Source organism: Argiope bruennichi, chromosome 6 (genome assembly GCF_947563725.1).
Source record: "Argiope bruennichi chromosome 6, qqArgBrue1.1, whole genome shotgun sequence".
Lineage (NCBI taxonomy): Eukaryota > Metazoa > Arthropoda > Arachnida > Araneae > Araneidae > Argiope > Argiope bruennichi.
The window spans coordinates 121,596,099-121,617,801 of NC_079156.1; the positions used below are offsets into that span (position 1 = coordinate 121,596,099).

The following is a 21,703-nucleotide window of genomic DNA, read 5'->3' on the forward strand; positions in this document are numbered from 1 at the left end:
TCTTAAATAGCTTAATATTTAATTTTATTAGCTTAATTTAAATGTGTACACTTAAAAGTACCCATGATTTGATATTAATTTAACTGAAAGTTAGGTAAATCTGACTAAGTTTTACTGATCGTAAACTTTTCATCAGTTGTAAATGATCAAGCAATTCGATAAACTGCAAAAATGTTGCAGCGAAGTAATTGGGATGAATATCTTTATTCCAGTCTTTCCTTATATATCTCAAGAATATCTTAATATTTTAACTTAACTGTCTTGAATATCTTAAATAGCTTAATATTTAATTTTATTAGCTTAATTTAAATGTGTACACTTAAAAGTACCCATGATTTGATATTAATTTAACTGAAAGTTAGGATCGTAAACTTTTTATCAGCTGTAAATGATAAGAAATCCAATACATTTCAGAAATGTTGATGCAAAGTAATTGGAATTTATATCTTAACTCCGGTCTTACCTTAATATTTTAAATTTAATATCTTAAATATCTCAATGTTTTGATTTAAACATCAAAATTTTAATATGTTAAATATATTCACTTAAAAGTACCCATGATTTGATGCTAAGAGATAATGTAATTTCACTCAAAGTTTATTTCGTAAGCTTTTTATCAGTTGTAAATGATTAGGGAATCCAATAAGCTTCAGAAATATTGCAGCGAAGTCATTGGGATGATTATCTTAAATATCTCAATCTTTTAACTTTAATATCTTAATAATTTTGATTTTATGTCTTAAATATCTCACTATTTTAACTTTATTATCTTAAATATCTTAATTTAAATATTTTAAATATCTAAATTTAAAATTACCTATGATTTGATATTAATTTCACTAAAGTTAGGATCGTAAATTTTTTATCAGTTGTAAATGATTAGGGAATCAGATAAACTTCAGAAATGTTGATGCGAAGTAATTGGGATTTATATCTTAACTCCGGTTTTAGCTTAATATTTCAACTTAAGTATCTTCATATTTCAACTTTTATACCTTAAATGTCTTCATATTTTAACTTGAACATCATAATTTTAACATCTTAAATACGTATATTCACTTAAAAGTATCCATGATGTGATACTAAGAGATAATACAATTTCACTGAAAGTTAGGATCATAAACTTTTTATCAGCTGTAAATGATTAGGGAATTCGATAAACTTCAGAAACGTTGCAGCGAAGTAATTGGCTTGAATATCTTAACTACGATCCTTTCATTACGCTTTTACATCGCATTCAATGACTTCCCTTTGTGAATGACAGGAACTTCCCACCTAACTGGTGTGATCCACGAAATCCAAACTGCTCTTGGACAAAGAGAACCGAATTAAAGTCCATTCAGCCAATAATTGGCGGTGATGCCGTGGGAGATTTATGGGTGTCAGTCGGAGACGGAGGACAATGGGGATGAGGAATGACGCCGTTCTTGTTGGCAGGTTGGCTGATTTTTTGCAGTTTTATGACTAAAGTGCTTTTATTTGACAATACTGTACCAAGAACAGGTCAATAAAATTCTAGAAAGATCTGAAAAAGGAACAGCTTCAAAAAAATGCGGCGAATTTTCAAAGCAGGATTTCAGTAATTAGAGCAACTGAAGGAAAAAAAATTAATCGACGTGTGATATGCTCTAATGGTGCACTCTAACCTACTTTCGTAATATTAATATCTACATCTGCACGGTTTTCTTCTCTTTTTTCGAATTTTTTCGTAAAGTTGTTAGTTAAAATGTTCAGATATAAGGGTAAATGTTTTACAGCACAATAAACTTGGCTGCTTTTTGATAATAAATGCGACTTATTGGAGATACTGAAAATATATTTTAATTATAATGTATTTTTATTTAAGTTCTCTTAAAAAGAAAATAACTTCCTTTTTACAAAATTTGGCATTTATTTAATCTTTTTGAGGATAAATGGCAAAACGGATCCACCCCCCCCCCAAATGTAATGCATATAGACAAAATTTTACACATCAAATTTGTGGTTTTCTTCAGTTGACGTGAAAAGCATATGTGACATCTGCTGATGACATATCAACAGCGCAGCACAAAAGTTATTAGAAGTGAAAATGCTAAACACCTTCTACAAAACACAAGAATTGTTTTGTTAAACTTTCCTCAATTCTGAACCATTGCCAAATGACGAAGACAATAATTAAGACGACAATAACTTGAAAATAGCATTCAATCCTCGACACCAGATTGAACGTACACCAAGACTACATACAAAAAGGACATTTTATGGAATGAAATTTTGAACCTAAAACTGTTCAAGTTGCCAAGCCGAGATTTTTTCGCCAAACTTCTTTCGTATTCTACAGAGAAATAATGGTGGTTATCAGAAGATTGTCGTATATCTATTCTAATAATGAGTAAATATTAATCTTAATTAAAACCAAGACGATTCATTCAGATTTCAATTAACAATTTTATAAACATGCATTCACTTTTTCGTGCCAGTATAAGGACTAAGAAAACACATCTTTATATTTTCTCATCCCTAGCTGCTGAATCGCTGGCGCATGCGCAGAGGTACGCGTATATGTGAAGAGTTCGGATTAGCCACTAATCTAAAACTTCCAAGCGAAAATTTCAGCATAAGATTCAAAGACTTTTAAAATTAGAAAAATAATAAATGCTATTTCAGTTAACAACTTTTAAGCACTTTTCTCCAAATGGTAGGCATTCAGTTAGACCGTGTTTATGTGGCATTACATAGTTATATTTACACAGGTTGGAACTGGTGTTCTGAGTAGAAGATAACATCAGTAAGTAGGAGATTTGATCAAAATAATGTCCTGCTTTTTGTTGAAACTTACCGACCAATTTTCAGCGGCAAACTTCAAGCCATGTGCGTCATTTTGTAGTTCTTTATAGCGTCAGGTCATTTTAAATGTAAATAAGTAATAAGTCGTATTCTCTAAATCACAATCTCGGACTTTAGCTTTAAAATGAATTTGACCAGATGAATACACTATTAGCACAAAATATTGTACGATATATCCAATGATGGTGTTCGATGTTCTGAATGCCAGCCAATATCGTGAATATATTGGTGGATATTGTGCGCTAACATAATAACATTGCTTGCTTGAGCCTTTCCAGAGATGATATCCATTAAAACAATAAAAAAGATGATCGGGAAGGACAGATACCTGTTCCAAAGGCAAAAAAGAAGCTCTCGTCTGGGTATTGCTGCAGAAGCTGAAGAACTCTGTGAGCCATGCGAGCATTCCTCTTTTCGATCAGCTCTTGGCGGAAATACTGGTTAATGTTTTTGGACAAAAGCTCGTCTGATGCATCCCCGCTGTCTGACAGCTGAAAAAAATAATATGCTTCAGAGGTGCTTCATATTAGACAGCAAAGGTTTAAAGGTACAATGGTATTAAGTGTGAACTCGTCATTCAAAAGCTTTATCTTCAAGCTTATTTTAAATAAGATACCAAATCTAAATATTGATAATAAAAAAAAAATGAAGAATATTGATAATAAGATACTAAAGAGCACTGATGATAAAAAAAATTGAAAAACTTTGATAATGATAATAATAAAACTGAAGAGCTTTGATAATTTAAAAATTGTGTAAGGTGATTCGGTTTTCAGATTGTCGAGTACCAAAGTAAACTTTTCTTTAAACAGAGCCTTGGTTAGAAAGTTATTAGAGTGTTAAGATATGTTGGATCATGCAATAATACTGTAAAAGAAAATAATCCACTTTTGGGCATGATACGTACCAAAATGTATTTTGATTGAGCAGAATTTTAGTTAGAAAATTGTGCGTCGAAGGATAAGGTTTTACTTGATAATCGAACTCAGTTATACAGTACGAGAAATTACAAGACGCAATGAAATTAATTTTTTATTTTATTAATAAAATTTAACATTACTATAGTATCCAAATCTGTAAATGTTGCTTTCATAAACAATTTCTTTTACATTTAAAGCTTTCTGTTTAAAACTTCAGAAGCCACGATTTTAAATTATCAATAAAAAATGGCACTTAGTTGATTAGTCTGGGAATTATGAAAGTTTTAAACCTTTATTTTATTATTATTAATATATAAAACATAATTTTCAAAGATGTTTTTTTTAATTGTTTCAATTCTTATTACTCTTTGGATTCAAATAAATAATTGATTATTCACCTAATAATGGACTTGCTTTTTGCTCCTATAATTAATTATTTATTAAAGAAGTAATATATAATTATTTTAAGTTGAATGTCTTGAAAAATTCGTATACATTTCTTCGTATACAAAATTCGTATACACTTTTAACAATCAAAATTTAAAAAAAATGTCAAAATAATACATATCTTGAAGGGTGCCTGAGTGGAGACATCCGAGCATAAAGTGTTAATGTTTACTATTCCAGCTCAAAGATTAAATCATTTGCCTTAATTACTTTCTGTGTTCGAAGCACTGATAGAGAAATCATTGAAATTAAATAAAACTTCCAAACTTTAATTAATCTTCATGTTTAAGACCTCTATGAATTCAAATGATATATTTGCGAAATTATGTCTTGTATGCCATTCCGTTTGAGAAAAATTATAACTTGAAAGTGCAGTAAGATAGATAAAGGAAGTTTATCATGAACAGGGAGGCCATAAAAATAACTTTCCCTGTTGTTCGATGGCTTCTACAACTAAAACGAATGAACAAAATGAAACCACATTTTATATACAGACTGTAGAAGGCGCGGGAAGATAAATTACGCAGAAAAAAAAATTAGTACTAAAAGTTGCCGACAGGAGAAGTATTGGCGCTGCTGCCATGTATGAATGAGTAAATTTGGATATCGAGATGGATTATGTAAAATTACTAGTCCGTGCGGGACAGCAGTGCCATACATTCCTTGTACAAAGGAACGAGCAAACGATCTGTTAGCAGTTCGTTTTTGACTATTGATGTGTGCTTAATATGGACCCTACCTTACCTTACCTTAGCATGCTTTACTGGTAAAACTGTTCTACACTAGACAGTGTAATGCCGTGGCTGCTCTTAAGCAAACCTTCATGTCTTGAAATAGAACATAAGATGGGCTATTATGGACATCGAACTGGCAGCTTATGTGCAGCAGTGGAGAGAGCAATATATTGCACGCAGGAAAGGTCAGAACACTGAAATTATTGCAACGGCATCCTGGGAAACATAATATTGATGAACAAAAGATTATTTTCAGTGAATTTCATGAATTTCTTCATAACTGTATTCCTACCCCTCCAGTATTTCGCCTATAGGCAACTTTTGGTACTACTTTTTTTCTGCGGACTTCATTTTCCCATGCCTTCCACAATCTGTGTATGAAATGTGGTTTTATTTCATTCATTCGTTTTAGTTGCAGATGCCTCCAAAGAGGGAAAGTTATTTTACGGCCACCCTGTGTCTTTACATCAATATTGAAAATCGGTATGCAAGAGAATATATAAAGATTAGAAAATGGATTCAGTTTGAATGTTCGACAGACATCGGACCATCTCGGCAGAACACACAAACAAAAACGCAATGACAAATACAAATGGAATTCGGTATTTTTTATAACACCAAAATCGAATATCCTTATGAAATTTTCAACCAAATCTGTCTAATGATTTTTTGAGTATTTAAACCTTACGATGTAAATATATAAGCAAATTAAGGAACGAACAATCTAATTACCATGAAAAGTTTCAGAATCACGTTTGGCATAAACATGTTCCAATTTATAATCAATTAAGTTAGTACTAGATTAAGTTTCACAATTTTATCAAATTTTCCTTAATATATGCAGAGACACATTTCAAGATTATCTCAGTAGCAGCGATATTAACTTTTCGGTTTTAATAAAGGCTTTTAAATAAAGGCAATTTAGCTTTATTTCAAAAGGCAACCGCACGGTTGCAAAAAGTAGCATTGAAAGGAGCAAATCACTGACTTGCACCGCTTTTTAATTTCCAGTTTATTTCATGTATCTCAATCTAAATGATATCCTCTTCTGGTAATGAGTATGTGTCTTTAACCTAATGAACTTTAATGTAACCTTCTGGCCAGATCAAAAGCACTTACGAATCGTTTAAGAAGCATAAAAACTGTTATCAAGAAAATAAGATGATGAAAAAAAATCTACATTAAGGCCAAAGAATTTATCTACTACTTCATGCAAATGCTCCATTTGTGCCTTGAGCTTCTTTTCCCATAATAACCAGTCATCAACGCCATTAGTAAAACATCTGTAATTTGGTGAATGCAATTCACGCACATAAGTTCTTTCAACGTACTTGTAGTACCAATAGTTCAGAAATGACAGCAAGAATGAAGTTCTTACTTTATTATTGATTTAGTAAAGCATAAGCAATTTGTCATGTTCTAAAATTGCAATTCGTGCCTGTGAGTGGGCAAACAATTTTTTGATTTGTCATCAATATTTGCAAGAATAAACAATCAATTTGTCATTGATGAAAGGAATGAGATTTGGGGGAAGTGATGAAATGAATTTGGCAAATGATAAGATGCCAATTCATCCACAAGAGATCTTCCAACATGAATGGATCATCAGAAAAAAATACAGGAATGAAATTCTCACTTTGTCATTGATTTAATGAAATATACACAATTTGGCAAGCGATTCAACTCCAGTTCAAAGAATAAAGATCTTTCAATAATATTTACATTTTCAGCTATAAATGCAGGAATGACTTTTTTACTTTTTTATTCATTTTGTAAAGAAAAAGCAATTTGCCAAGCTCTGAAACTGTAATGGACGCTTGTGAGCGAACAAATCAATTTTTTTCATCAATATTTGCAAGAATAAACAATCACTTTGTCATTCATGAATTGAATTTGGCAAGTGAATAAGATGTCAATTCATCCACAAGAGATCTTTCAACATGAATGGATCATCAAAAAAAAAAAAAAAAAAAAAATACAGGAATGAATTTCTCACTTTGTCATTGATTTAATGAAATATACACAATTTGCCAAGCGATTCAACTCCAGTTCAAGAAATAAAGATCTTTCAATAATATTTACATTTTTCAGCTATAAATGCAGGAATGACTTTTTTACTTTTTTATTGATTTTGTAAAGAAAAAGCAATTTGCCAAGCTCTGAAACTGTAATGGACGCTTGTGAGCGAACAAATCAATTTTTTTCATCAATATTTGCAAGAATAAACAATCACTTTGTCATTCATGAATTGAATTTGGAAAGTGAATAAGATGCCAATTCATCCACAAGAGATCTTTCAACATGAATGGATCATTAAAAAAAAGTACAGGAATGATATTTTCACTTTGTCATTGATTTAATGAAATATATGCAATTTATCAAGGGATTCCCGCTCAAGCATTCCAGATCTTTCAATAATCTTTACATTTTCCAGCTTCAAATACAGGAAGGAAGTTTTCCTTTATTTATTATTTAATAGTTTCCCATCATATATTTAGTATGTTAAAGGCAGGTCTGATAAAATTAAATTATTTTTACACTTTTTAAAAATTTGTTACAGAATTTTTGGATAACATTTTGATATTAGCAATGGTAGATAATCTTAGTCGTATTTAATAATATTATATAATATATTTCTCGTAACACTCCTGAAAGTTTTTTGTCTCTTGAACTAACTGTATAAACAATCAAACACAATTTTGAATTACGATAAAATAGTACGACTAGAAACGACGAGACACTCACATAAGAACACAGAAAAAAAAAAAAAAAAACAGAATGAAAAAGTATCTAATTTGGCGGAAATCAAGGTCAATGAATGAAGAAGAACTCATCTTTCCACACCTCACCTCTTAGAGAGGTAGAATCCTTGAAAAGGAGCAGTTTCGGGATACTAGAAAGTATCCCGAAAGTATCTGCAGTAGTAATCCAAGTAGCTACTTTACAAGTTGGTCAGGAATTACTAACTCAAGAAGGGCTGCGTCTTGCACATGTCCTGATTTCTTATGCGTTATATGCATCCAAAGCGTCATTAGTAGCTAACTTATGTCATCAGTTTTAAATGAATAGTCTTATAGAGGTATTCCAAGTAGTCTATCTCTCAAATTGGCCATTTATTAAACTTTTGATAAAGGCCACGAAAGAACACGTCCTGATTTCTTTGATCAATTATGTGTATTCAAGGGGGAAATTAATAGCTAATTGATTGGGTTAATTGTAAATTATTATCAAACTCGGCAAGGGCCCCGGACGAGCATGTTCTGAAATTTTTTCATTGATTATAAATATCTACAGCGGAATTAGTAATTAATCGTTTGAATATAATGAAAATCTATGAGATTCCAATTGATAACCATTCAGTTTTTTTCCACATGGATATCTTTTATATTATGATCACAGATGCGATTTAAACATATAATCATGAAATAAAAACTTTGGCCAGTTAATAAAACTGCTCGGTTAAATAAAGATAACACTTACGACATCTGGATTGGCAAAAGAGGCAGAACTGAGATTTCGACAATTGTAGTGCCGCACCAAATCTTCTGTGCCGTAGAAGGGGGACGGTCGACCACTTCGGAGCTCTTCTAATCGGGCCAGAGTTTGGTTAAGAGCGAACAATACCTAGAAAAAGACAATGTTACAAACATTATTATTTTATAAATAGAACAAAATGAAATAGATCGATAAAATTATAAACGGCAATAACATGGACAGCCTAGTAATAATTTATACCAACAATTAAGAAACGATTTAAATTCATATATTCCTTTAGGGTAATGCCTATATTTCCTAGTCAGAAATTCGATACTGGAAAAGTTATACAATAATATTGCCATAAAATCAGTGACCGAATGCCTTTTATTTCCATCTCGCTGGCAAAGTATCAACAGAATGGAGATTTCTGATCGGGATTCTGATAAATAAGAAATTGAAGCTCTGAATGCATCTTATATTCAGGTATAAATGACATGAGAGTAGGAAATTGTATCATATTATATCAGAAGAAGTTCTATCTAATAAAGATGAAAAGAAAAACAGCAAAAGGGAACATTGCAAGATTTATGTCAGACACCCTTCGAGGAAATAGGAGATGGGAGCAGATACTAAACACGATCCAGAGTTCTTGAGATGAAATCCCCTGCATCTTCGATGTATCCCGATAAATTGGCCAATGAGAATTTCTAAGAGACCTTTTTGCCAGTTTTTAAATCAATGAAAAAAGCAAAAGATTTGCAAAATTGCTATTTTTGAAATATTTTTGATGTGTTTATTTTTCATAAAATTATTTGCTGCGATTTTTTTTCTTTCTTTTTTCTGAAATTTTATTTTAAAACTAACTTTTACATTCGATGTGGCTCGGGGTAAAAAAGCTTTCAAATTTAAATTTTTTTATAAAATATGAACAATGTATAAAATTCTTTTATCGTCTGAAATGTTTTATAATTCAAATGAGAATTAAACTAGACGATTAAAAACATCTGGATAAATTATTCCAAAATCGTCTGCATTTACTCTAATATATATCATATTTGGAAACAAATCAATAAAAATTGAAGGCACGATAAATGAAAATAATATCATTGAAAAAGTAAAATTTTGAATTTTAAGATAATATAATTTTTTTTTAAATATATACTTTTTGAAGGATAATTGGTTCAAAATTACAGCGAAAAATTGTAAAATTTCGTTTAATTACTAATTATTGATTTAGTAATTTTAATTTCAAATTAATTTAGCATTAAGTTGACAGTATTCTTTTCCTTATCTGAAATTATACATAGATACACAAAATTTCTTTGATTTCGGTGCAGTTATTTACAAGTAGATATATGCACAATTTTATTTACAATAAGACAAAGGATATTCAAGTCAACTATACTTGTTTTGATGTAACGCTTTTAGAAAACAAGCGTTTATTTGAGGAAGTGTTTTTTAAATTAAGTTAAAATGTTTCTTTTCATAAATTCCAGAAAATTAAAAAAAAAAAAGGTTTCTGAGGACTTCCTGTTTTTTTATATACATTCTTTAATATTTTCTAGAACGAATATTTCCAACTTTTAGATTCTTATTATCAATTTTTATGTTTTTAAGATACTTTGAGACTCTTACATCTTTCATTCGTCTTTCTGTATGATTAAGTGCTCAAAACAGGTAAATAAAATTTGCTTATTTTAGATTCATTCTGAGTTCCTCGGAACTGTAATGATAGTTTCTGCAATCTATTTAATCTTTTATTTACTTAAACAAATATTATTTCAGTGCTATTCAAATTGGTACTATTAAAAAGTATTAATACACAGTTACAATTAAAGTGGTGCTACACTACTATTCAAATTTCAGTACTATTTAAAATCATTAAAAAACATGTTAAAAATACATAGGAAGGAAAAAGTTAAAAATATAAAATTAATTCACATTTTACATTATACACTGCATTTTATAATATAACTTCATGAAAATGCATATGTATTTTATTCTTTAATTTATTTAAATTCAGATTGCCCATTATCCAAGTTCCCACTCAGTTATATTTAATTATACGCTTAGCGTTTTTAAAGATTGTAATAACTAAATGAATGTAATGAAATATATAGTGACCTGATCAATTACACTTGACACAATGTTAATAATATCTCATAATTCATAGAATTTGTAGTTATAAAAATTTTATTTATTTGGTAACTAGACTAATTGCATCTTTTTTGATAGACATGTCGCCTCTTTCCTTAGCCCATTCTTGTTATTATAGCCCATTCTTCTCATTAGTAATTCTTGATGGGTTAATTTTCATCCTCATTAGCAATTTCTTCAACAATTATATTGTCATTATCTTCATTGTCAATATCACTCTCATTCATCATTTTTTAAATGTAAACATCTCCTCCTTTCACCTTTCCTCTCACCCCTATTTTGTCGAATTAAACCCATCCTAAAGTATGCACAAAAGCGCGGAGTGTTTTACAATCCGTTGTCAAACAGTATTTTATCACTTCTCTTGATTGTACGATGCTACTTTGTACCCACAGTCTAATTAATTAGTTAGGGAGACATAAAAACAAAAACGTATACTATTTTGCTATGTTGGCGATCCCTGAACGTATAATGGAGACAATTTAAAAAATTTCTAGTAAATACCGAAAAAACGGCATTTAAACTTGTGAATACCGGTATTAAAAAATTGTACAAATGGCTCAAAGTACCGGTATTCGGTATCCCGGTATTGCAATCCCTAGACCCAAGGCAATACTCTAGTCAGATATCCATCCACCAATGGGCAGAGAAAGTTTAAATTTTGTTCTTAAAATCAGCATCGAAAAAAAAAAAAAAAAAATCATGTCAAATTCTTATCAAACAAAGTGCGTTCAACAGTTCGCAGGAATGTTACGCGGAGAGAAGACAGTGATTTATCTTATCATTTTGCTATCTTTCAGTTATCTGTTATCTTTCACGATAGCAATAATTGATGTGAACATTCGTTTTTGAGACAAAGCTATCTTCGGAAAAAAATAAGAACAAGAAATATTTCCGATGCTGCATTTTTACATAACAAATTGTTGCATCCTATCATGTAAAATATTGCAATTGCTATTAGATTTTAGGCGGCAAATGATATTGACTTAGAAGTTTTTGATAGTGAAAACGAAACTCATCCAGTGACAGAAAATGGTATTTGATGTTTGTTTGCATATCTTATTCTCCATAAATTAATTCTGGAATAATGTAGGATTTGAATTTCACGATAATTCTGAACGAAATATGTTTATCTGAAAATACCAGCGGTTGTCTCCTCCAAACTTTCTCGCATATTCTCTAATACACTTATCATGCCAGAAAACGCTAACTTTTGAATATTTAACGTATACGATATATTTTTCGGCATGAATTTAGCATTTTGACTGAATCTATTGTGTCAGCCTTGGCGGTTATTTGACAGTTACTCTCTGGCATGCCGTTAATAGTATTAGAAAATCGAATTTGCGCCTTAGACACCTGTAGTCACAAAATCTCTAATTGTTATATTTAGGCCATTACGTCTTTGAATTATCGCGTTTGCGTGTTTCTGAAAGTGCAGACCGGCAGACAATTAACCCATTGTTTGTTTTGGTTCAAAATTTGATAGGTGTCTAACTGTAGATGTTAAATCTGTATACCGAAACTTATCTATCTAGACCTCTTCATTTTGTAGTTATCGTATTAACGTATATTCGAACAGCCGGACAAAATGTTTCATTTGAATAGATTTTATTCAAAATTTGATAGACATCTGTAAACTTGTTGTAAAAACCGTATGCCAAATTTCAACCATCTAGCTCAAAGCGTTTTTAAAGATCACTATCCCTTTCCAAAACTAGGATAGAATTAAATTGATTAAAATTAATAGATTAATTATCAATTAAACAGAAAATACATCAAATGATTCCATTTTGGAGAACACACATGTGTATGAAATTTCAAACATTTAGGGGAAGAGAAATTAAATCATAATGTGGAACATAGATTATAAAATTCTGTCGTTACAAAGATGAAATAAATCAAATAAAAGTAAATGAAAATGAATATTGGATTTTAATAAAAGCGTTTATATTAAAATCCAGCATGAAATAGTAATAAAGTAACTCTTTTCTTAATGGATGCTCGAATTTTTTTCTAGTGGAAATGTGTTCTTACAACAGCGATTTTATTTATTTATATATTATTATTTTTGGAAAAAGCCGGTTTCTTTAAAAGGAAGAAAAAGTATTCCATATTTGAAGGAAAATCAGTTTTATAATCCGTCAATCAAACAATCGTGATGGAAAATACAGTATTTGAATTCAATCGCAGAATCTGCAGAAGTATTTTTCTTTCTTGGAAAATCCAAATCTTTTAGGAAAACAATGACGAATCTATGCAGACGATAACAAAAATGGGCAACATTCAGATTTACAAATCTAGTTTCTGAAAATACCCTACCCTTCTCCGCCAATAGGAAACGCCATTCGTCACAGCAGGCTTTGTTATAGCATCGAGATTATCTCCCTGCTTCTGGCAACGGGGGTGGTTCGGAAATGACACTTTTCCGGTCGCAGTTCCGGAGGTATCTTCCTGTCAATCACGACTCATCCCCAAAATAAAAGAGACCGGAGATCGAACGTCAGGCTGCCAGGGTGGGCGCCCTGTTTCGTTTGGAAACGCCCAATTAATTACTCCGTGCTCCCTCTTTGTTTGGTGATTCACTTGGCAGAGTAAAGAAGTTCTTGGAAGAATGTGGGCACATCCACCCCGATACCAGGAAGGGAACTTCCTATTGTTTTCTTGGCTTAGTTATTTTGAAAGATCTTGACAGGCTCTGAAACCCGATGAAAAGGGTAATTCTTAGGAATTTCAGCGTAATCTTTTGGAAGTATTAACATTTCAAAAAGCAGATCTTTTCCAGAAGCTCTAAATTTTAAATTTACCGCAAATTTAATTTTATACAGTTAATAATAGTAGGCAAAATGCTACTAGATTATACCAAGACAATCCATTGCACATAGGATATATCTTTACTAAGAAAATGTGAAATCACATTATGGATTGATTGGAATTTAATTACCTTTAGCAAGGAAATTTGAAGAACAGTCAATGTTGATAGTTCATAAAATGCTACAAGAGGCTGCATAAGTGGTCAAGAGCCGATTGCGCGCATCATTAATTTGGGCAATATGAAAACACATTATAGATTTAATGGAATTTAATTGCTGTTAGCAGGCAAAATTAGCGAACAATCAATATTGATAGTTCGCTAATACGTTTAAGCTACTTTTCTATGTCAAATTTGATAGAGGGACGTTAAACGTCCCAGGCGCAATTTTTGTTTGTTGAGTTGCTTTTAGCGAATGGAGGGTAAAATAGATCGCATCATTCCTCGGGAACCACTTATCATTGCTAAGGTATTGTGAGAAAAAAATCTCCGCGATTATCTTTTTCATTAATATCAACATAATATTTACCTAGTATCTATCGTATGGTAGTACGGCCATATAGTACGTATGATAGGTTCACTTGGTATCCATTTACTTGGTATATAGTTGTGTGCCTGTTGTGATTGCTTAAAAGTTTCACGGACATGTAAAAAAGTACACACCAGATAATCATAAAAAATTATTATTTGTTTTTGAAACAAGGTCATAAAAAAATTAATTAAAAATGAAATCTACTATTGCAAATTTCAAGTTATCATGTGAGAACATTATTACTTTTTAAAGTTATTATTTGCCTTAGTTAATTTAAGTCATTAACCAATTTAAACCGGTTTGAAACAATCACCCTATCCTATCTATCTATCCTAAACTATCCCCCTTTCTCTACTTCTCTCTCTCTGTATGTATATGTATAACTTGGAAATCAAGTTATAACTTTAGCTGGCGATAAATCGCCAAATGTGACAATCTTCTGCATTATTTTCTAATAAACCTTTTTTAATTAGTTGAAATTATCCCTGAACCAACAATCTTCATCGATTAAACAAACAATATTTTAACTTGTTTGGATTGTTTTTTAAAAAAAACGTTGCGCGAGTTAGGCAATAGCACTGTGAATTCCAAGGGAAATACTACAACAGCAGACGACAGATAATTCAAAAGCTATACAGTGAAAGCAGACTCCAAAATAAAACAACATTAGCAGACGATAGATAATGGAAAAACTATACTGTGAAAGCAGACTACAAAATAAAACTACATTAGCAGACGATAGATAATGGAAAAACTATACTGTGAAAGCCGACTCCAAAATAAAACTACATTAGCAGACGATAGATAGTTCAAAAGCTAAACAGTGAAAGCCGATCCAAAATAAAACCTCATTAGCAGACGATAGATAATGGAAAAACTATACTGTGAAAGCCGACTCCAAAATAAAACTACATTAGCAGACGATAGATAGTTCAAAAGCTAAACAGTGAAAGCCGATCCAAAATAAAACCTCATTAGCAGACGATAGATAATGGAAAAACTATACTGTGAAAGCAGACTACAGAATAAAACTACATTAGCAGACGAAAGATATTTCAAAAGCCATACTGTGAAAGCCGACTCCAAAATAAAAAAAGGGATAAATCGCCAATTTGTTGCCTATGCATTTTGAGGCTTCAACAATTTGTTGCCTTCAAACAGCTTCAAAAACCTCAAGTCAAAACAATATCATGTTCTCACATGATAAAAAGCAACGTTTGTCTTATTTTCTTTCAAGTTCAGCTATTTGATTATAGGAACGTGTTATTAATATGAACGATCCAAAACCAATAGCGGGTAGTCTGAATATTTGAGATTCAAATTTTAATAATATTTTATGTTTTGTTTTTAAGCAACATAGAATTATTAGGACAGACAATTTAGGTTTGAGCCGTGGGTGGATAGTGATATCAACACTAAAAATCTAAGTCCACACCAAGAGGAAGACATTTGACACCTACGAACGTTGTATAGACCGTATGTAAAGTAATAAGTGAAATCGCGTTTCAAATTGGAATCCTTCACTCCCGATCTTATCACCAAAACTTCGCGGTCTAATTTGTGATTATATCATTATTTTGACTTCTTTTTAACAAAAAGTCACAAATTTTTTGACAAAGTATTAATAACAAATCTGAAATTTTCATTCTCGAGATTTTGACAGTTCTCATTTAAATAAAAAAAAAGAGACGAAATAAAAATAAAAAAAATGAAATTTACTATCTTAAATTTCAAGTTATCATGTGAGAATATTTTTATATTACAATATAAATTTTGATTATAAAGAGCTGGATTTTTAAATTATAATCGGTCATGGAAATGCATTGTTGAATTGAGCCATTGAAATATTTTGAAAATTAACGGAAGTGGTTTTCTCAAAATTTTCTCGCGCACACTCTAATAAAGATGTAATCTCAGAGAACGCCTTGCATGGCATTGGCGTACAATAGCTACGAAATAATACCTTTCGTCATAAATTTAGCATTGTTACTGGATTTATCATGTGGTCCTTGGCAAGTGTTTTTGGAGATAAATTCCTGTATGGATTAAAAGTATTCAAAAATTGAATTTGGGTTTCGGACACGATCTTCCCAATCGATTTAAACAAAAATTTGAGTCAGCACTACATTTGAAGTTAGAAAATTCTACATCAAATTTCAAATATTTAAGTCATTACTTTTTTGAGTTATCGCATTTACATGTTTCTAAAAGTACGTACCGACAGACGGCCAATCCCTTGTTGGATTTGACTCAAAATTTGACAGGCATCTATAATAAGCATGTTAAATCTGTGTACCAAATTTTATCTATCAAGCTCTTTTCATTTTGTAATTATCATGCTAACTTATATTCGAATACCGGGACTGACAGATTTCCTATAAATGAATTTTGCTCAAAATTTGATAGATATCTTACAAATTTGGTTTTACGCCCGTAGACTAAATTTATTCGCCTAGTTCAATGCACTTTTGAGTTATTCTTGTCATAGAAACACAGACGGCATTTTCTAAAAGTGCCTGAATTCAGGGAGATCTAAAACTCGGAGATTCATCGAAATTTCGAGTAAGAATTTTTTAACGATTGTTATACTTTTTCTATACTTCGTATACGAAAAAGTAAAAAGTAGATTGATCGCCATATTGGCGGTCAAAAGTAGATTGACTGACAATATTATGGCCATCGCCAAGTTACGATGGCCATAGATCGACCATCGTTACCTTTCGGCAGTATTGTTTTCAATAAGAGGATTATAAATAAAAATATATGGAGGTAATTCAAAATGTAAACACCTAACACTTCGAAATGGAAATGTTTTCTGAGATTTTACGCTTTCCACAGATTTAAAGACATTACTATAATCGGTAATTTTCGATAACCTACGATCTTAATATTTGTATCTGGCCAATTTATTTCGACATCACCAGTTCATTTCCAATATAACATCACGTTCTCAGACGCAGGACCAGACTTAGCCTAATTGGGGCCCGGGGTATAAGCTTCTCTGCCCCCCTCTGCTTCACTACTTCAGTAATGAAGAACGTTCATTAAAGAAGGAAACGTAAAATAAACTTTCTATTTTATTTGGAGGCCCCCTCTGATGTGGGGGTCTGGGGCACTACCCTGTATGCTCCTGGCTTAGTCAGGCCTTGCTCAGACGATAAAAAAAGAAAAAGTCTGCGAACGCCTGAACTTCTAAACAATTCAAAACTGAACTTCATCCGGAAATACATCACTAAAGCTCAACTCCAGGTTGTTCAAAATCCACCCCAAGCATATAACGAGTTGTTTGGCATCGCTCCGTTAGTCACATTCTCAAGAGGAAAACCATTCTAATTCACCCCCTTCAGTTAATCCATCAGTACCTAGAATCACCAACCTGATAGACGTTCAGCAGGAAGAACAGAGCATCTCTCCACCCACATAAGCAAACACCTATCCCGACAGACGTAGCACCTCCGGAAGTCATCCCAGGAAACCCCTCCCGGGGAGCTCCTGAAGAGCTCCCATGATGGAGACCATCAAATTTGTCATCGTGGCATTCCGGACGAGGTGGGATACGACATGCAGTTCCTGATGACGGTTGAATGTTTCTCGCTGTATACATTTGGCAGCATTCGATGACATGCTCACTTCACTCTGTGTTGCATCAAAAATAGCGACTGGAAGTGATGGCAAGCAACGAGGAGTTGCTTTGGAACGTCGGCTAGTTCAAAGGGTTTGCCGATTTTAATGGGCCTTCTCATCTTGGGTGGTTAATGGAACGATTTCCAGAGCGTACATGAATTCTATTCAGTAGAATTGGCGTGTTTGGGTCATTAAAGTGATTTGCAGTTGTTTATTCACTCTAGTTTAAACAAGTGTAAAATTATCTTTTCAGGCCACTGGAAGAAAAAGAATTCCCGGGCGGCTAATAGGAATATTTGGACGTGGATGATTTTGGCATATTCTTTTGGCTTCATTTAGGAATTAAATGAAAAATGAGACTAAATTGAAGTTCTCTTTTCGTTTTCAACAGAAAGTAAAGACTTTATTCATATGAATTTTAAAATGTCACTTCTTCATAAATTAATTTTATTTTAAATTAGAATTTCTTAAACTAAGCATCATATTAAAAAAAAAAAAAGCTGGACCAAAAATTTGATTTTCTGTTCTACATTCTTCAACATTTGTAAGTAAAGTGAGAAAGAGATTTCACTAAAATGATCTACTAACAGCTATTTTTAACCAAATTTTGTTGTAGATAATATTAAATAATAGTATTTCATCCCTTAGTTACTTTTTATATTTCCGTATTTGAAGTATGCAAAGTATCGTAGTCGTCAAAAAAAAAAAAAAAAAAAAAAAATCGACATTTTATGTATTTGTAAGAAATGCATGCTATTAAGTCTGACGTGCTTTTTGACTAAATGTTTTAAAGAAAGAAAAGCAAATTACAGAATTTGAGCGTTCTTCTGACTATATGCTTTTAATTTGTTCGTAAGAAATGAACATACCAAGATTTAACATTTTTATGAATACATACTTTTAATAAACTCGTAAAAAATACAAGTTCTCACAGTCTAACATTCTTATGGCTACATGCTTTTAATAAGCTAGTAAGAAATGCATACTACCAAAGCCTAACATTCTTAACAAAGCCTATTCCTTATGACTACATGCTTTTAATGTACTCGTAAGAAATGCATACTACCAAGGTCTTACATTCTTATGCCTACATAATTTTAATAAATTCGTAAAAAATGCATATTAATAAGGTCTTACGTTCTTGTGACTACATGCTTTTAATATACTCGTAAAAAATACATACAACCAAAGTCTATCTAAATTCTTAAGATTATATGCTTTGTGTTCGTAAGAAATGCATACCACTAAGGTTTAACATTTTTATGAGTACATACTTTTAATAAACTCGTAAGAAATGCATACTATCAAGGTCTTACGTTCTTATGACTACATGCTTTTAATATACTTGTAAGAAATACATACTATCAAAGTGTAACATTCTTATGACTATATGCTTTTAACGTGTTCGTAAGAAATGCATACTATCGAGGACTTATGTTCCTATGACTACATACTTTTAATAAACTCGTAAGAAATGCTACCTACCAAGGTCTAACATTCTTACGACTACATGCTTTTATGACAATGATAATGTTTATAGACTGTATACTATGTGTTCATTTCGGCATGCGATATATATGATTCAAATATTTTACAACACAAAGCAGACCACCGGAACTTCTTAGGCAGAACTTTCAGAATGTTTTAGGTTCATAAGAAAATATTTATCAAGATTTAAATTTTAAAAAAATTATAGAAATTTTAATATTTTTCTTCAGCAACTTCGGAAAAAATCATCGCACAATCACTGTTTTTACAATACTTCAAAACTCAAAAAATTAACTTTTCATCGATACCAAGATTATTTCTTAGAATTCTTTCCTCTAATTTTAATAATTTAAAAAAAATATCTTTTAAGGATAGTTTACAATAAAATTATTTATTGTGTTTGTACACATTCACATCGCGACGATATAAAATACTTTGACTGTGTTCACGTTATCGTTGCCATAGGTGAAAATGAATATTTTAAGATAATATAAAGAGAGATTAATCAAAACCACTTTCAATGCTACGATGTTTCGACATTGTAATCGTTTTTAATTTTTTACTATCGCTTATACAAAGTATATAAAAAGTGCTGTAATCGTGAAAAAAAAAAAAAAATTCGATATTTTGACGAATCTCTGTTTTAGATATCCTGATTTCGAAAAACACATTTTTGGAAAATATCCGTCTATCTGTCTGCAACAAAGATAGCTCAAACGCTTTGAGATAAGCTGAAATTTCGTATACGGTCTTTACACCACATTTGTAGATTTCTGTCAAATATTGAGTAAAATCTGTTCAGAGGTAGTCTGTCTGTCCGGCTGTTCGAATATAAAATACAGTAAACTCCCGATTATCCGCGCCTGCCGCACTAAGTTTTTTTTTTTTTTTTTTTTTTTTTTTGCGTCCAAGCAAAGAGAAAATGCTTCCAAAGCAAGAAGCAAACACAAATGACTGATTTCTTCAAAAAGGTGTAGTTTTACAGTTATGCTTTTGTAATTACATAATACATTACAGTATTAAAACAGTACATATGTATTCATTTTTCTGTGTATCCTTGACGCCTCTCGTAAGTACAAAGCACTTTTCTGTTTTCATTAACAAAATGCATTTTAGGTTAGTTTTGAGTGATATACTAAAATATTAAGCGTTAGTGAAACATTTCCTGCTGTTTATTTTACGTTTTATTGTACATAAAACGATTTTTCAAAGTTGAAATGACTGTTTTCTCTTTTGCTATACCCGTTTTTAGCTTTTTTCGGATTATCCGCGATTTTTGTTATCCGCGGCGGCCGCGCCACCCAATTCCGCGGATAATCGGGAGTGTACTGTAACATAATAACTACAAAACAAAGAGAACCAGTAAATAAAATTCAGTACACAGATATAACATCTATAGTAGAGACACATATCAAATTTTGAACCAAATCCAACAAGAGATTGACCATCTGACGATCACTGTTTTCAGAAACACGTAACATGATAAATCAGAAACGTAATGGTTTAAATATATAAAATATTGTATGTGAATTTTGTGATGTCAAGTACAGTTTTGTGTCTAATTTTTGCTCTAATCGGTTGGGAAAAACGTGCCTAAAACACAAATTCGATTTTTGAGTTTTTTTTTTTAACCGCATGCCAGAAATTAATCGCATGAAATTTCGTCAAGGATCACGTGATAGATCCAGAAAAATGATAAATTCACGCCAAAGGTTCATATTTAGTAACTATTGTACGCCAATGCCATGCAGGACGTTCTCTGGGATAACATCTTTATTAAACCACGTTTCTACGACCCGTGATTCTTCAGACGGAGTGCGCTCCCCCCCCCTTTGATCCTCTCTTGGGGTTTTCTGGGGTGCTTTGATGTTTGTCCAGTTTACCGACAATCTATCGGTAAATTGAACAGGCATCAAAGAACCAAAGAAAATAGCAAAAGAGGGTCAAGGGGGGGGGAAGCGTGCCTCGTCTATAAGGCGACAGGTTGTTGGAACACATCTTTAGAGAGCATGCTAGAAAGATTTTTGGGAGACCACTCCCCTTTGTTTTTATTGATATCTGAATCGGGATGCTTGAATTCTAATTAATCGAAAATCTTCCTAGAATAAACTATAGCTCAGTATATGACAAACATCATTAACATACTAAGATTTGACTTGCAAATATATTGCAATCTCCGAGTAGTTCTTGCGCAAACATACCAAGAAGTTAATCAAGCGAACAAAGTAAATCGGAAAAAAATTAATAACTCCAATGTTTGTCTTAATTTTTTTCGCTCCCCCACTAACGTCATCATCTGTAACTAATGATACATCGGAGTTGTTAATAAAGACACCAAATTTCGCCCACACCTCCATAAATTTTCGAACAGTCTTGTTCTATTTTTTTTTAATTTTCTGCAATGAGTGACATTTTGTAGTTCGTTTTCCTCACGGGACTCGACACTGACACGGGTTCTCTGCTGTCTTCAGCTGTTCCTTTTTTATTTTCGTTTGTGGGCGAGGGATATTTGTGGAATCTTAGCGTAAGAAGATACTTTAGGGCGTGATCTTTTCAGACATGGAAGTGGCAAGTTAAACAAATGGTTTTGGATTAAATCAACACAGAAGTTTAGTTTATTCAGTTCCATTTTGGCATCAACCTCAAGGACTGAAGATTATCGTTAATGGCAATTCAATTTGATTAT

The 21,703-nt window shown here is 31.9% G+C and overlaps 1 protein-coding gene across 1 annotated transcript in view; it reads right to left on the bottom strand.

The window, feature by feature from the left end:
• Positions 1 to 21,703, bottom strand: part of LOC129972473 (metalloprotease TIKI1-like) — a 166,738-nt gene that overhangs the window by 68,113 nt on the left and 76,922 nt on the right. Inside the window, exons 6-7 of the mRNA XM_056086618.1 lie at positions 8,408 to 8,551; positions 3,155 to 3,317 (exon numbers count right to left, since the gene is read on the bottom strand). Of these exons, the coding sequence (XP_055942593.1) occupies positions 3,155 to 3,317; positions 8,408 to 8,551 (307 nt within the window). The remainder of the gene's footprint in view (positions 1 to 3,154; positions 3,318 to 8,407; positions 8,552 to 21,703) is intronic.